Here is a 17118-nt window from a genome sequence, read left to right as displayed (position 1 = left end):
ACTCAGTCAGCAAGCCAGTCTCAGGCTTATACTGGTGGTCAGTCTTTGGTCCTCTGTGTCAGTCAGTCAGTCAGTCAGTGGCACTGAGCGACTCTCACCTTCCCCGGGGCAGTTCCCCTTCCTCCCTCCGCCAGCGCACGGTGGGGGTGGGGTCCCCGTGCACCTCGCACAGGAAGTCCACGGTGTCCTCCGCCAGCGCCACCTGGTTCAAGGGCCTCCGCAGGAACATCGGCCGCTCTGCGGGGGGGGGGGCGAGAGGGCAGCGCACGGTCACATGGGTGCCGGCGTGCCAGCGGTCGGTACGGGCAGACCGAGGAGGAAACGCGACGCTAACACGCTAAAGCGCTCGGTGGCTCACCGAAGACCACCAGCTCCGCCGGGTCGCTGTCCTTCTCGCCCACCATGTTGGTGCCCACGCACACGTACATCCCCGCGTCGCTCTTCCGCGTGTTGGAGATCATCAGCTTCCCCCCGCGGATCTGAAAGCCAGCAAGAGACGCACCCGTCTGGACCTGAGGAGCACGGTGCGCTGACCGCTATTCTGAAGACTGCAGGCACTGAGGGCGTAACGAAGCCCCAAAACCCTTCTGTTTTTAGGAATTTATAACCCCTCCAAAAAATGAAGACATTGCATATTTATTACAGGATGTATTACCCTTGATGTTTCCTGAACTTGGAACATTAATTACATGCTCCAAACGTATTTTGATAAATCGTAGTGCTAGCCTCTTTTTGTAGCGCACTAAAAATGTTGACATTTTTGAAAGCTTAAAGGTGCAGTTAAATTGGTAGGATCAATAATGTTGTCAGATGCTCAGCAATCGGTTGCTGATGGTAGGACTTTATGTGGTGAGTACAAATAGGCGTGCTCAGTTGTAGCCTTCGATGTGACTGAATTAATGAAGTGACGGTAGCTGCATCTGTTGTCCTTTGTATGAATATTTTGAAGGGAATCCTGTATTCAGTTTTTCGAAGAATGAAGCTCTTGACTGAAGGTTGGTTTCCTTCAACCATTCTTATTTCCTACAATATTCTCCTTTAGATTCCCATCTGTCAAATTACTAGCCCGGCAATTCACCCAGTTTCTGTTGTCTTTCTGCTCTCTCCCCCCAACGATTGGCCTCTTTTATTTTCCTCCCCGGCTATGTAATAGACTGACTGTGCATTCATCTACTGACAGCTTTAGCTCACAGTAATAAAATATTTTGATACGTCTGCAAGGAGGCTGGTGGACAGCAAACTGCAAGGTATTCCACAAGGACCTAATTTAGAAGTGGAGATACCTTATTTTTCGAAATACATTCTGGATTTTTATGGTATGGCACGGCATGGCATGGTAATGCGTTCAGCAGAGAGACTGGGCGGTAACTCCCTGTATGTCATTTTTAATGCTGTCCCCGCTGTGCCGAAGACTGCTGAAGGCGCGGGCTCACTCACGGTGATCCTCTCGTCCTTGTCGTTGACGCGCATGTTGTTCCTCTTCCAGGAGATGGTGGGCTCGGGGTGACCGCGCGGGGGGATGCACTCCATGACCGCCGGCTCCCCCGCCGCCACCACCACGTCGCTGGGCGTCTGCCGGAAGTCGTCGCGCAGAACTGCGGGCGGGGACAGACACGGGGCAGGATATAAGCAAACGTGAAACGGAAGAGGCGAGATTGCTTTTTGGAAAGCGGCAAACAAAAACTTCACATGGGTTGAGAAAATCCTTAATTCCCTTTAAGACAGCGAGCATAATATTGACATTTAAGATAACCCTGTTCACTGGTTTGTGCTGTCTCATATTAGAAAATGGATCAGCGAGTAAAGCTGCATGATCTTTTCTCCCTTTTTCTATTGTATTCTATTCTGGTCGGGGCTCTTCTCCTCTCTCAACCATCAGGGTACAGATGATTAATAATGAACACCTTTCAATCCCACACTAAGTAGATGAATAATTAAATCACACACACACACTCACAAACACAATCACGCTGAACACACATGCGCGCACACACACAATCATGCTGTACACACACATGCACACGCACACATACACACAGGCACGCGCACACACACAAGTATTATCTCTTTCATCCTCCCCATCTCCACCCTAAGCCCCTAGGGCTGATCCCATCTATACTCGAACTCAATCTATATTTCCATTTTATTGCCATTTAACAGATTCAACTTCAATTACCTTTAATCTAGCATCCCCTATATCTCTCAAATTGCCCCTCACACAATCATTACTTCAAGCATCGCTTTTTCCAATTGAAATCTGTGGCCCAGAGCGACCATCGCATGTGGTTTACGTTGGAACGGTCTATATGGGGAGCCTTCTGATAACACACATGAACAATGTGTCACTCAGAAGCCCAAAATCCAGTATTCGGGGCGTGAAAATAACTTAATTTAATGGCTCCCTCTAAATACTTCCAACCGTTAACTTATGTGACATCGCAGAGAGGAAGCAGAGCAGTTCGCTCCTGTGAGACCCTTTTGAAGCCTCAGCACACACCTCCGCCGTGGCAAGACAGTCAAAAATGTCTGACCTATTGATACACAGACACACACACACACATATAGTATATATATAAAGATGAAATGGTTCATCTGAAAGGGCGGGGGCGGCGGGGCTGTTATCATCCCCAGCCATCTATAGCTGAAGGCGTCTTCCCTTTCATCGCGCCTTCAAGTCTCGGGTGACAGAGAGGGCTTTGTGTCTCCAGGTGAGCGGCCCCGGCGGACGGGCCCCGCGCCGCGAGAGGGCTTCACAGCGTCCACTTCACACCGGAGCCCACGCCTCCGGCTCGGGTGCCCCCCCGAGCTCAAGTGCGTTTTGACAACCCAAAGAGGTATCATATTAAACACCTCACAGAGTCTCAGATATCCCCAACCGCACAACACAAGGCTGCGTTTCCACAGACTTTCTCTCTCCCTCTCCCTCTCTCTTTCTCTTGCGAGAGGGCCTTTAATCTTGAAGTCGGGAGTCACGAAACTTTTTCCTGAGTGAACTTCACTCTGGGATATTTATATATTTGAATATGCAGGGCAGATATGTTTTTATTAATGTGTTTTTGAAGATATGAGTGAATTCGATATCCCAAAATCAGCCGTGGGAATGATTTATTGAGAGATAAGAACCAGAGGAGTAAATGTTGTATGCGTTGAAGGCGTGGTCAGGAATATCAGTGCTTTACTGCTCAGCTAACTTCGTTCCTTTGGGCACTCTTCCCAGAGCAGTCATGATTTAAAGTGCAAGACGGGTAAAAAAAAAAAAAAAAAAATTAAGTAATTCATCATAAACCAACTTCAACCCTCATAAAACCATAAACTTTCTCGCTACTGTGCTCGCCGTTCAGACGTAAACTTAGAACATATGAAGACATTAATAAGAATAAACACTCTATTAAGCGTTTTTCACAAAAGGCTCTCAGAGTGATTTCTAGGTAAAATAAAGAATATAAGATCGAACGAAAAAATGGAGGAAATAACGCAAAGGCACACATAACAATGATTAAACACAAGGCACGGGGAACAAGACCATGAATCCTTGCAGTGTCCAACTGCATGGTAAATTTCCCACATGGGTACATTTAAGTATGATGCACTATGCACACTGGTGGAAGACCTCCTTCACACAGTGAGCAAATATGTTGAGTGTGCAAACAGAGCCATTTGGCAGCTGCTTCTTGTGGATCCATTAGTAAGACGCAACATTAGAAAATGTGTTTATTATCATGTAATAACAGAGTAATACCAGCCGTCGCTGCCATCCCTGTTGATGCTTACTGGGACATTTTCTCCTGGCGGATTAACTCCGGCTGTGACTCATTAACGCCTCGGCTGCTGCCCAGATGTGCCAGACCCCGTAAAAGCCACACGTTTTTTTTTTTTTTTTTTAAAGCACTGAAGTATGGCAAAAAGCGCAGAGCGCGAGCACACCTGTCTATTTCGCCCAAACGGGGACGGCACGTCGACATCACAACGGTCCCCGCGAAACAACAGAAGCCGGTCACAGGTGACTCAGTGAGCGTAAGGAGCGAGGGGCTGTCGAGGACCTGCTCCACCGCCGGGGGGGGGGCTGCGCTCAGACAAAGGCGTCTCCTCGCGTCTGGAAGGAAGCAGCGCTGCTTCGCGGAGGCTCCCCGCAGCACGGCCTGCGGTGACTGCGCTGCCTGCGCTGCCTGCGCTGCCTGCGCTGCCCGCGCGCCTCGCCTCAGCCTGCGCAGATGATGGCGGGCTGCCAGAGCGGGGGGAGAGGACAGAGGCGGGCGCGCGCAGGGCAGGGGGGTACTCTCACACGCTCCGGGGCAGATCTGAGGGAGATCCGAGGGGGAATCTTTTCTGTTTGCTCAGAAAATTCACTGCTTGGCATGCATAGACTTTCAAGTGTCCCTGAGCCTCCGCCCCTCCTACAAGAGCTGAAGAGTCTGTGTGGATGCAAGGGGGTGGAGGTCGGCGGTGGGAGGGCTGGAATGCGCATGCGTGTGTGTTGTGTGTGTGTGTGTGTGTGTCTGTGTGTCTGTGTGTCAGTGTGTCTGTGCGTCAGTGCGTCTGTGTGTCTGTGTGTCAGTGTGTCAGTGTGTCAGTGTGTCAGTGTGTCAGTGTGTCTTTGTGTCTGTGTGTCTGTGTGTCTGCGTGTCTGCGTGTCAGTGTGTCTGTGTGTCTGTGTGTCTGTGTGTCAGTGTGTCTGTGTGTCAGTGTGTCAGTGTGTCAGTGTGTCTGTGCGTAAGGCGGAACGATGGCGGTCATTACAGCAGAATTACGCGGCTAATGTCATCACAATGTCACCCCGGCTGGGAGGGGCGGTCCGGCGTGATTAACGCTCCCCGCGCTAACGGCCAGGAGGCCGGGAAACTAAATCTGCGAACGCCAGGATCGGGGGGAGATTCATTTTCATTTCCATGCAGGCCTGTCACCAGGGCTGCTTTCAATACGACTCCAGAAAATGTCAGGCCCACTGTAGGCCCTGGTCCCCGTCCTCCCGGCCTGTAGGACGTCAGATTTTATATCAGTCCCCATCTGACTCGCAACTACAATGCGCTCACATTTCATGAACTACAGAGTCCAGACTGAGGAGAGTGTTCAGTCTGCATCGGTAAATCAGCTCCCTAAGTCCAGCCGGATGTCTTTCGGGAGGTCTGACTCATATGCTCGCGACTTCAAACACGCGTAGACTTTCTCCAGAAGAGTAAAAAATGAATCTCAAGCCCCGGTTTTTATGCCCTGTATAGAAAAGGCAAATGAGGTAAAATATTAATCATTTTGTAAAGAAAAGCCACCAGGCCAGGGCCACTCAGGATGTGCTGGATGTTCTCCGTTTTGAACAGAAAGGGCAGTTGATATTCACCGTGTCTTTGGCAGAGGAACTGCCCGGCTCGTTGAAGGTAACGCTACTCTACAGAGGCCGGTTGACTCCATTAAACCACGGCCTTATGCTTTTGACTTTCTCCAGTTCTCAGTCGTCTTTCTTCCAGAGGTGGGTGTGGATCTGTGAGCTGGACGCCCCCGCGATGCAGCTCAGTTTGCTGCCCCCCCCCCCCCCCCGGGCTGCTCCCCAGGCTCCAATTAGCCGACCGCGGGGGCCTGCCAGACCTTGGGCTGAGTCCCAGACCACCTTCCACACCGGCCTCTGGGCAAAAACACAGAGGCACGGCGTGACCCTCTAAACAGCATTCATTAACCCCAAAGAAAACACCTGACAGAAGCGGTACGCGCCCCGCTTACTCACGGAGCCCGGCAATCTATTTAGCGGTGGCAAAACCCAATTGGGGTGCTGGCGGGGTTACGGAAGGCGAGTGTTGACCTGTCGTTCCCAATGCCGACCCCACACGCTTGAGGTGTGAGCCCCCTGGCTCCCCTTCAGCTACCCGACTGGAAAGGGAGAGGGAGCACGGAGGCTTGATTAGGTGCTGGCAATTACCCATAAAGCCCTGGGGGTGATAGGCAGATTAAGCCCACGACCTCTGACCCCCTGGCTGCTGCCCCGGGGGAACCCTCTCGTTGGCTACAACAAAGCCCGTGTAATCCCCCCGCCAGGCCTGCAGTCCGCTTCAATTACACTGCTCCTACACCCCATTGGTGGGTTCCAGGGGCCATCTCCGGCAAATTCCCCGACTCTCTACTTTAAAAAAAGAAAAAGGAAAAAAAAAATCAATTTCTCAACCTATACCTTCTTTAATTTTTCAGTCGGGTCTATTACGAAGTGGACAAGCACCGGCAAAACCCATCTGGCTGTCTGTCAATCTTCTGTTCCGTCCAACACGGTGGTCTGAACTGAATGAAGGGCCTTTTCATGGGATTTTTGAAAATCTTGACTTCTGCATTCCAACCGCCATGTTATGCCAATCTAATGAAAATGTACTCAGGAGACAGTTATTTCAAACTAGTATGTGGCCAAGTGAAAAAAATCACTGTAAAAATAACAGTTCTCTGTATTAAGCACATAAAGGAAACCGTCTACCTTCAGTAATGCATCATCAGCTTTTAAACACTAGGTTTCAGTCAGACAGTACGGTATATCATGTGTATTTGTGGTTCAAAATGCATATTGATAACAAGCAATACCTGATAGTAAGTTAAAGCAACGGATTATCATAACCTTTTAAAAACAAACACAGGAAGCTGTCTCATTGCCTCTCTTTCTCTCTCTCTCTCTCTCTCACTCTCCCTCCCTTCATCAGCTTCAATAATTTCCACACTCATGAATAAATATCAAAACCTTGCCGAGAATGACAAACAGTCCCTGGCTGTTGCTGAAAGGTTTATGTTTTGGATCCGTTGTTGGGATTCGCGGCACTCATCTGTCAATCTGTCCGCTTGCATCGGAACCCAACGCCAGACAATCTGTCACGCAGCCCGAGCGGAGGCGGGCCGGACGGGCGCGGACCAGCCAATCTCCGCATCTGAGCGTTTCGAGGCGTTTGTCTTTACTTCAGAGAGGCTGTGCGAGCCTGTCGCTCTCATAGGCTTTCAGCGGTGTTTGCTCACGTACAGCTGAAAATACGAAACGTTCGGCAAAGCGAAATGCGCGACATACGTCAAACCGCGACATTCTGCCCACGTACGGCACTCCCGACAAGCGTCTCCTCATTTAAACAACAGCTGGAATGTCATGGCACCTAACCAAGGCAAAGCCCCAGCTCCTGCCCTAAACCAGGTGTACAGAAAGGGGAACTGGAATCCTTTATTCCACAATTAGTTGAACGTGACGCACTTCTTTGCATTTGCTTCTGAAGAGAGACACCAGCGTGGCTCTTAACGAGTGGACCGGCACACAGATGCACAGGTGGGAGGAGGACAGCCTGGGAGGTCTCCGATTGGTGATCAATAGCCATGATTGTCCTGGGGGGGGTTATTGGGACAGATGGAACAATCTGGACCTCTGCGGTGGCCACATGCACCGCTCTCGACTTTCATCGGATTTACAGAGCCCCACAAATCCCCCCCCCCTCCCCCCAAAAAAAAAAAAAACTCCACCGCTCCTCACTGTAAAACACTTCCAGACACTCCGGCAAAACAAACAAGCGACAGTAGCCGCGGTGGCGAACGGTCCAGCTGGCCTGCGACACTGAGAGCTTCGCCCCAGCGAGACGACGGAGGCGCTCTTAATATTCACGCGCACGTCTCCCCGTTCGCCTGATCAATGCAGCCCATTTCATAAATTGAACAAGAATCGATATAACCATTAATGTCAATGTGTGGGCGGAGCTCCGCGAATTATCATTAGCTTGCTTTACGATAAGCATTTAACCTTTATGCTGGAGTGAAATGAATCACGGGATCGTCGGGGGAAAAAGGGGAGAGGTGTTTGGACGCAAACGGTTTGATTTATCGAATGGTCGGCCCGTTTAGTGTTTTCTCAGCAACGCCCCGGGTGAATGTTCGATCTCCTGTTTAAAAAAAGAGACACTATACAAGCATAAGCGAAAAGTTATATCTGCACAGGTGTCTTGGTCAGTGGTGACGTTATCATAGTCACAGTAACTGTTTCGTACACACGGGTTCACACATAGTGCTTACTGCAGGGGAGGCTGGAATTGGCATCACGTGCGGTACCTGTGGGGCGGGTTTAGTCCGGTTGACCCCAAAGGGCCGGCAGTTCACTGGGCCGGCTCCACCCCGTAATGAGGCTTTATCGGCGGGGGCAGACAGCGGGCTGTCCCAGTTCAGAGGCGTCCCAGGGCAACAGAACACAGCTGTCGCCAAGGAGGGGGCCCCACCAGAAGGAGGGGTGGGTTTTAAGGGGGGGGGAGGGGGATCATCTAGGCACGTGCTGCCCGGACATCTGTCCCACTCACTCTGAGCCGTGTGTCCCCCACCCCCCGCCTTCCCCCTCCCAGACCCCCCCCACCACCCCCCCACTCCATCATTTCCAAACCCCAGCAGGATCAAAAAAGGGCCCACTCTCATTATGACAGCGGGGCAGTGGACGGGCCAGTGGCGGGGACAGATATTGCCTTGGGGAGAGAGGGAGAGAAATCAGTCCCCACCAACGTCCCGACCCCACTCCCCCACCCCCCTCTCCCCAACCCCCCCCTGCCCCCCCCCCCCCCCCGTTTTTATTTTTTCAATTTTCTCCTTTGTTTGTGTGCGCCGCGCGCGTGCCCGTCTTTGTGGGGCCCCTCATTAATATCCTGTCTGCGCCGCTCAGCCGTCACCTGAGTCCAGTTAGAGCCCAGCAGCTGCGGGCTCCGCTCCCTCTCCCGCTAACGCTAACGCTCGCGCGCGGCTCACACACTGATGGATGAAAAGCCACCGCGCAGAAAACACTTTCGGTGACGGCCGTGTGAGAAATGATTTTCCGTTTTTTAACGGGCGGTGGGGGTTTGGGGGGGGAGAGAGAAAATGTTTTGACCCAGCCGGAGGGGGAAAGATGTGGGTAAAACACCATTACTGGAGAGAGAGAGAAGGGACCGGGCTGGGACACAAAGCAGGGCTTTAGCTTTCTACCATTCAAAAGCCGTTCTACCATTCCGGTAAACTCCAAACCAGTCGTGTCAAGTCGTTCGAAGAAAACGTGACTTCGCAAGAGAGGTTCGATACTCAGCCATCGACGCTGACCAGGACTGGTTTTTCATGCATGCTGCACCAGCACAGTTATTATGTAAAAACACGTTATGTTATATGGTTACAAATACTGGCGGTTGTAATGCTGGGTAGCGATTACTTTCAAGATGAGACTGGAAGTTGTGCTCTTAACACGGTGCTTAACGCGGTACGTTTCCACGTACGGTGGCGACGGCTGAAGTCCGCAGCGATCAGGACAAAGACATGCAGGCCTCTGCTGGCCCATTAATCCTGGGACTGACGAGGGGAACCTCATGAAAATGCTCTTTGCGTTATGTGGCGCGGGAGCGGGGGGGACGGGAAAGAAATACGGCGGTACCTCGACCGGAAACGCGAGCGGAGCGGAGCGGCCGCGGCCCGCCGACGCCTCGGCGACAGCGCGCGCGCCCGGTTGGTGGCGAAGATGGATGGCGCGCCGTGTCGAGGTGTATCACTTCCAGGCTTTTAAGCGCTCATAAACACCCCGGTCCAGTCATCTCCAGCACCTTTAAAACCCCGGCGTGTCACAGGGACAAATTGAATGTAATAAATTACCCTTCGTGTAAAGCTGGGGGTGAGTCTCATTATCCCACCCCAAAGAGAGAAGGGGGGGGGGGGGTGGAGATGGGTCCTACAGATCTGTGCCTTCAGGGGGGGGGTGATGGGGAGTGCTTGCTGACCTGTGCACGCCCCTGTATGAAACCCACCCCCCCCAACCCTGTCGGCGGCGTGCCGTTTCCTGGCGACGCTCGCTGGTTTCTAAGGAACCCTCAGAAGCATCCCCACCCCAGGCCCTGAGGAGGGCTGTAAGGGAAGCCCTGCCGCGGAGAGAGAGCGCGCGCGGGCTGGCCCTCAGCACGCTAACGGCCTCGGAGAACGCGCCGCCTCGCGCAGGTGTCAGCCCCTCCAGCTCGCAGGTAATTAAGAGCATTCCGACGCCGGGGTGTCACCTGCCCCCCCCCCCCCACCCAAAACCTGCCGGAGTCAGTCCGCTCTCCACAGGTCTCCTGGGGTCACGACGTGTGGACAGGCACAGGTGCTGGGACATGATACAGCTGGCCCCACCAATGACCGTTTTCCCCTGGTATCAAATTATCAAATGCAGTCAGTTTTCTTCCCTAATGCCGCTGGCACCAGACAAATTCCAAAGTCGCTGTCCTGCTCAACAATATCTGCCTTGCAGACAGACCTGTAGAGCCTCCATAGAATTGTGGGCATGCGAACAACTGAATGTGCCACTCCTGGTTAATGCAAACAAGAGGTCTCAGGTGAGCCTTTGGTCATGTACACTGTTTCATCCACACCAGGGTAGAGAGGCTGTGTTTCCTACAGCACCTGCATTAGCTGGTCACCATGTTGTGGAAGATGAGCCTTTATACAAACACTCTGGGGAATAAATGTTTCATTGTCAAGCAAATCATGAAAAATTCTAATCGACTCACAGTAGTTACTGTGTATAGAACCAACTGCAGCTAAATAAATTAGCAAGACATCAATAAAATGAATGATTTAGATGAGGCTTTCAAATATAACCCTGTCAGGTAACTCTGAATACAAAGGGAAAGGAACAAACATCAAAAGCAAACGGTATGCCTTTCAGGAATAAATGTTACTTTTTGATGAGCTACAGCTCCCCATTGCAATAGCCAACTTCTCAGTCAATTGCAGAAGACTCAAATACAGAAAATAAAAACAACTTCATCTTCAAGAGCTGAAAATTCAAGGACCCAACATGCAACATGCTTTAACTGACTGTTTTAAAAATGCGTCAATACATAGACATGTAACACAAAACAATTCAGCGACGCAAACCGGAAAGTCAAAATCTCACTATTTTAAAACTAGACATTCGACACAAATGAATTCCATAATTCTAAGCATTGCTGAAACAACGTGTAAAGAACTTATAAAAATAAAATCCTTATCTGAGTTATTACGAGCTCCTAAAGAATGCCCCGCGCGACCACTGTGGAGGGAGTATAAAAACACTGCGATTATGGGGCTCTGTTCCGGAGGGAAGGGGAAGGCCTCACAGTGGGTGGTGAGCTGTTTGCGCACTGTATCCCTAATCGTTATTCAGCCGCTGCGCCCCTGTGTGTGTGCAAACTCCGCGGCTGCCCTCACGGCCCAGGACAGAAGGCCCTGTCCCAAACAAATCAATGGAGAACAAAGGGGACAGACGAGGGGAGACCCCGCCGAATTGATGTCAGAATCGGGGGGGGGGGGTGGGGGGGGCTCCAGTAATGCACCCCCCTCCCTCCCCAGCATTGTTCTTTTGTATGCAGATCTGACCAACAATAAGTCTGTTACCGAGGTGGTCTAATCTTGTGCGTGTGGCCGTGCAGTGTGTTGGCTAATAGAGACATTGTCTGCGGAGAAAGAGGATTACTTTAATCTAGGACTGGTCTACATTTATTGCTGCTGAACGGGGGTGGAGGGGGGGGGTGTCCGGGTCGGACGAACAGTTTGTTCTCTCGCTGGCTTGGGTTCGAAAGGTGGCCTCCTTTCCCCCCTAACGCTCTTCACTGTCTACTGTACCGCAACCATCTGGAGAAACCGAAAACCAAACTGCTCATTTTAACCCAGGCAATTCATTCAGCTTCACCCGATTGGCTTACTGTTCATGTACGCGCACTGTTTCAATGCAGACAGTTCATTCAATTTCCCCCATTTAAATTACTGCTCATACACCCACTGTTGAATACCCACAATCTACTGAACCACATCATTTTAACTTAACGTTCACATAACAAACGCGACAAGACTTGACTACTCATGGGTAATGTGTTTTGCCATTTTCCTTAAAGAAAGTGTCACATCTTTTTTTAGGCTATTGAGCATGTTTATCTATCACTGAAATTAACCATTAAAAACAAACGTGTGCTACTTGTACTTATTTGCTTACCGTTCGTTAACACCAGAAGTTAATGAAATGCATCGCTGCTTTACTGAATGGAGGCCGCAGCACGGTCATCACAAATGCTTTTAAATGTATGGCCGACAACACAACTTCATGAATCACTGAAAATGTATGCATCAGGCTGCTCAGGCTGGCTGACCTGAAACGGTTCCCTTAGCGATGTCCGCAGCGTTCCGTTTCTTTTAAAAATAGCGCTGGGCCCTTACCTCTCCGGTAAGACAGAAATATTGCCAGCGGTGCAGATGAAAGATAGTTAAATCACAGCGCTCTCATTCAAACTCACTTTAGAAAATTAGGACTTTACAGGGTTCGGGTTAAAAAAAAAGAAAGAAATTATGCAGACTGCATTATGCAAATGGGATTTTTCCGGAAAGTGCTTGAAATACTCGACTCGACGGGGAAGCGCCTTATCTCCGCACCCCGAGCGTGGCGGGAGGACTACGGCAGAGAAACTCCAAATCCCACAGGCCCGGCCGTCGCGGGGCCGCCCCATTGTGCGAGAGGGTCAAGGGCTCTCAGACTCAAAGCGAAAACTCCTTCAGGCAGCCGAGGGACGATTCCTGAGAGAGACCCGCGCCCGAACCACCGGCGCCTCTGCCAAGACACAAAAGGGCACGGCGAGTCCTGCAGAGCGCCTCTCCCCCTTCCCCTTAAAAAACGGGCGGGCTCTGCCTTTGTATTCGCGCGCTCCCATTCGCCGTAATTTATTGCTGGCAAGTTGAGCGGCTCCGCTCTCGGAGAAAGGCTGCCATTTTGGTAGCTCTGGAAGCGGAGTCGGACGCAGACGCGGGCAGGCGGAGACGAAGCCGCTATTTCAGGCCCGCTGCGTTCTGCGTGAGAATTCCTCCTGCGCCGCTGCCAACGCTAGCGTACAGGCGCTGTTGACCTTCGGGCGAATGCAACAGAGAGGCCAGTGGAAAGCGTGGCGCGGTTTATAAGGGGACAAATCCCCATCTTTTTGAGGGTACATTATCACCCTCCCACCCCCTGAAGAAAAAACCACTCAGCTCACTCCCCATCACTCCCCATCACTCCCCATCCAGTAAGCAACACTGACTCTCATCACTAATGCCACAGCACAGCACCAAGTCTCTGTGTCTTTTTTTGCCGATTTCACATCTTCTATAGCGTTCTTATCTTCTATGGAAAGTCCTGCCAGCTCAAATCTGCTCACTTTTACATTACATTACATTATAGGCATTTAGCAGACGCTCTTATCCAGAGCGACTTACACAACTTTTACTTAGCACTTTACATTGTATCCATTTATACAGCTGGATATATACTGAAGCAATGCAGGTTAAGTACCTTGCTCAAGGGTACAACGGCAGTGTCCTTACCCGGGATTCGAACCTGCGACCTTTCGGTTACAAGCGCAGTTCCTTACCCACTGCGCCACACTCCGTCACTTGCCACACAGGTCCTCCCCGAACCCGACACATGGACAGACACGCGGTCGCCTCTGACCCCGGCCCGCCCCCTGAGCCCGCCGTTGACACGGTTACAGTGTCATACGCGGCCGGGCTGTGGGCAGGGGGAACGGGACGGGCTCCTGGCGCCTCGGGGCCCTGGGTGGATTAATGGGGCGTGACTCTGCGTGTCAGTGCGGGCTCGCTGCCCGCTCGCAGCGCGCGGACCGGAGGAGAGATGACACGCGCGGTCTGAGGTTAGGCGCGGCGCGGAGGACCCAGGCGGGAGGCTGCAGTCTGGCCCACCGCCCGGCCTGACGGTACAGAGCTCTCTGCTCCTCCTCCTGCTGCTCTCTGCTCCTCCTCCTGCTGCCCTCTGCTCCTCCCCCTGCTGCCCTCTGCTCTGAGCCTGCCAAATGCAGGGAGCTGAGAATCACACTCATACACACACACACACACACACACACACACACAGTACAAACCCACTCTCAAACCACATACAAACACACACACACACAGTACAAACCACATACACATACACACACACACACACACACACACAGTACAAACCCACTCTCAAACCACATACAAACACACACACACACAGTACAAACCACATACACATACACACACACACACACACACAGTACAAACCCACTCTCAAGCCACATACAAACACACACACACACTACAAACCACATACACATACACACACACACACACACACACACAGTACAAACCCACTCTCAAACCACATACAAACACACACACACACAGTACAAACCACATACACATACACACACACACACACACACAGTACAAACCCACTCTCAAACCACATACAAACACACACACACACAGTACAAACCACATACACATACACACACACACACACACACAGTACAAACACACACACACAAACACAATACAAACCACATACACACACACACTCACACACACAGTACAAACACACACACACACAAATATATACACACCACATACACAAAGACATGCACACATGCACACACACACAGTACAAACACACACACAAACACAATACAAACCACATACACACACACACACACACATAGTACAAACACACACACAAATATATACACACCACATATACATAGACGCACACACGCACGCACACACAGAGTTCAAACCCACTTACAAACCACATACACACACACACACACACAGTACAAACCCACTCACAAACCACATACACACACACGCACACACACAGTAGAAACACACTCACAAACCACATACACACACACACACATATTGACCCTATACAGAGCAACATAGAGAACAAAGCAAATCCTGTGCAGCAAGAATTTACACTCCCACACTAACTGTAGTGATTTGATTGGCCTGTCTCCTTATAGGACATTACATGTCAGTGTCACACCTGGGCCCCCAACATCTCCTTTAGAAACGTCTTACATCAATACATTCATTCAAACAGTCCGGACAACTGTTCTTGGCTCTGACAAGATATCCTTTTAAACTGACCCTTGTAAGCCCTGCTAATTGCAACTGAATCTAACCACACGCCTTCCTCAAGATGCAGGGGTCAAAGGTCGAGGTGCACTGAAGAAACCTTGCCGGCCTGTCCATTTGTGCTGAAGACTCAAAAATGAAAGCTTAGAAAAGAGGAGAGAGCTTTGGCTCTACTGTCTGGAGTGCAGTCTCACATCCTTCTGTTGTATCCCAGAACATCTGTGAGAAAAATGTTCTCTTTACTTACTAGAATTTTCTGTGCAAAGGCCAAAACATGCAGGCAGAGGTTATGCGCGAGTTCAGCTGCACTGACAACAGGTTAATTCCACCGTCAATAACACAGGCCCATAGTGAACTTAGCAAAAATGCAACTAAAATGCTCATTTTCTACTCCTGACCCTCAGGAGATCAAAACAACAAACAGAATCGTTTTAAAATGGAAAATTTCACAGACATAACCAAAAAAAGCAAGGAGGCACACAGAGGGAGTGCACTTACAACAGGGCCTCAGAAGAAGTTCACTTACTCAATGCAGGACGACAAGGCGACAGTCTGCACTGTGCTATTCCCAACAGTCCCAAACACAATCAGGTTTTCCTGAACACCGCTCCACAAATAGAAAGACCGCAACTGAGAGGACAAACTCACGAGACGAGTCTCACCATGTTTTCACCACTGCAGCTCAGTGATGTGGCTCTATAATATACTTGTGGTAGGTTGAAAACTTACCTTTAAACGACAACGACTCTAAACCCGTATCTTGCAGTTACCAGAATGAACAACAAACTATAAACAACTACTAGGGATAGCTAACTATTCCCAATTTTATTTTGTGATTACATTATTTTTTTCATCATAAAAGTAAAAGTTCTGATTTTAGTTTTCATTTTTATATTTTTTGATAAATGTGGTCTACGCTATATGCGCCTGATTTAAGGAACATTGATGCCACAAATAGAGATTCACCTATAAGCAGGGGAGGACGCTGAGCTGCAAACAAAAGGAAGCTTACCATTAAACTGGTTATTAGTTTCAGTTTCCCCAGTATTCATTTATCTCTGTTAACAAGTGTGTCTAATATCTGAATAATCTCCTGCCAAGTATAATCTCAAAGCTGGTGTCTAATTCTGTTTTACATGTGTTCTCTTTCTTCTTGTCACATTGCAAAATGTATTAAGCTCAACATCAATTTAGCAAAATCTATTTAGTAACTTAAAGAATGTGCTTAGAGCCCTGTTTATAACAGATAATGGAGTATGTTTTATCTAGCAGGTAAAATACCCTGTGGATTTTAGAAAATGCCGCAGTTTCGTCAAATCAAAATGTATGCAGCCTAAAGAAAGATTATAGCCTACCATATTAAAATGTAATTGTGAATAATTAGGTGCACCTAATCCACTGCTAAATTGCTGATCTAGGTAATTATGTGGAAACAGGTTGCAAGTAATTACCGATTTAAGGGTTTAAGTTTTCACCTCCCCCCACCCCATTAATCTGATGCCACTGACTAATATTGACAGAAAAGGCCATTCTCGCTCGCAACAACAGAAAATTCTCATTTAATTTCACAATTACAAACACATTTTGGAGAATTCAGCAGTCAATAAAATGACGTTTAAGTAAGTCAAAGTTAGGGACAAATGTTGATTGGATACAGGCCAAAGTTTACATACGTCAAATAGAGACCACGTGTCCTCCTACAAGTTAAAAGAACTCTATCAGGGTTGAACTCTTTGCTGTGTCGTAATAATGTGATTGGTCACTGATCAGACCAGGAGTCCATTGTTCTACACAGCTGACCCGGCTGTTCAGGCTGTAATCTGACCCACGTGAAAGCACCCGGATGTAACGCTCCTCATTAACGCACTATTGCCCTTAAACGCTTTTCCCTTCCACCACCTGTTGTGCTCCAAATTCCCTGGTGCCCACCCCCCCGAGCACCCGTACCCCTCCCGCGAGCCACTGACATCTCGTTAGCCTCCGGCCGCATCTAATTAATCCATTAATCACGGAGAGGTCGGGGCGAGGGATGGCCGCAGGACAGACGCACGGGCCTCCTCCCTGTCCTTCCTCAGACAGGCGGCTCAAAGCGATCCCATTAGTGCGGCTCCGTCAGACGGCAGGACCGCGACCCTCCCGGCGACCTTTCGGCCCGCGCCAGGGCTTTGTGCGCCGCCGGGCCGCCGGACAAAACGCCCTCCGACCGGCGACCGCGGAGACAGAAGGGGACGCGAGACCGGAGCGCCCGCG

The 17118-nt window shown here is 50.1% G+C and overlaps 1 protein-coding gene across 7 annotated transcripts in view; it reads right to left on the bottom strand.

The window, feature by feature from the left end:
• The window catches only part of robo3 (roundabout, axon guidance receptor, homolog 3 (Drosophila)), a 158501-nt gene that overhangs the window by 33778 nt on the left and 107605 nt on the right, over nucleotides 1–17118 (bottom strand). For all 7 annotated transcript variants that reach the window (XM_064351077.1, XM_064351072.1, XM_064351071.1 and 4 more), the window contains exons 3-5: nucleotides 1438–1595; nucleotides 359–479; nucleotides 99–237 (exon numbers count right to left, since the gene is read on the bottom strand). In XM_064351077.1, the coding sequence (XP_064207147.1) occupies nucleotides 99–237; nucleotides 359–479; nucleotides 1438–1595 (418 nt within the window). The remainder of the gene's footprint in view (nucleotides 1–98; nucleotides 238–358; nucleotides 480–1437; nucleotides 1596–17118) is intronic.

This window comes from Anguilla rostrata, chromosome 9, assembly GCF_018555375.3.
Source record: "Anguilla rostrata isolate EN2019 chromosome 9, ASM1855537v3, whole genome shotgun sequence".
In the NCBI taxonomy this organism is placed as follows: Eukaryota; Metazoa; Chordata; class Actinopteri; order Anguilliformes; family Anguillidae; genus Anguilla; species Anguilla rostrata.
The sequence above is the reverse complement of the archived record's forward strand: the minus strand, read 5'-3'. Positions and strand labels throughout refer to the sequence as shown.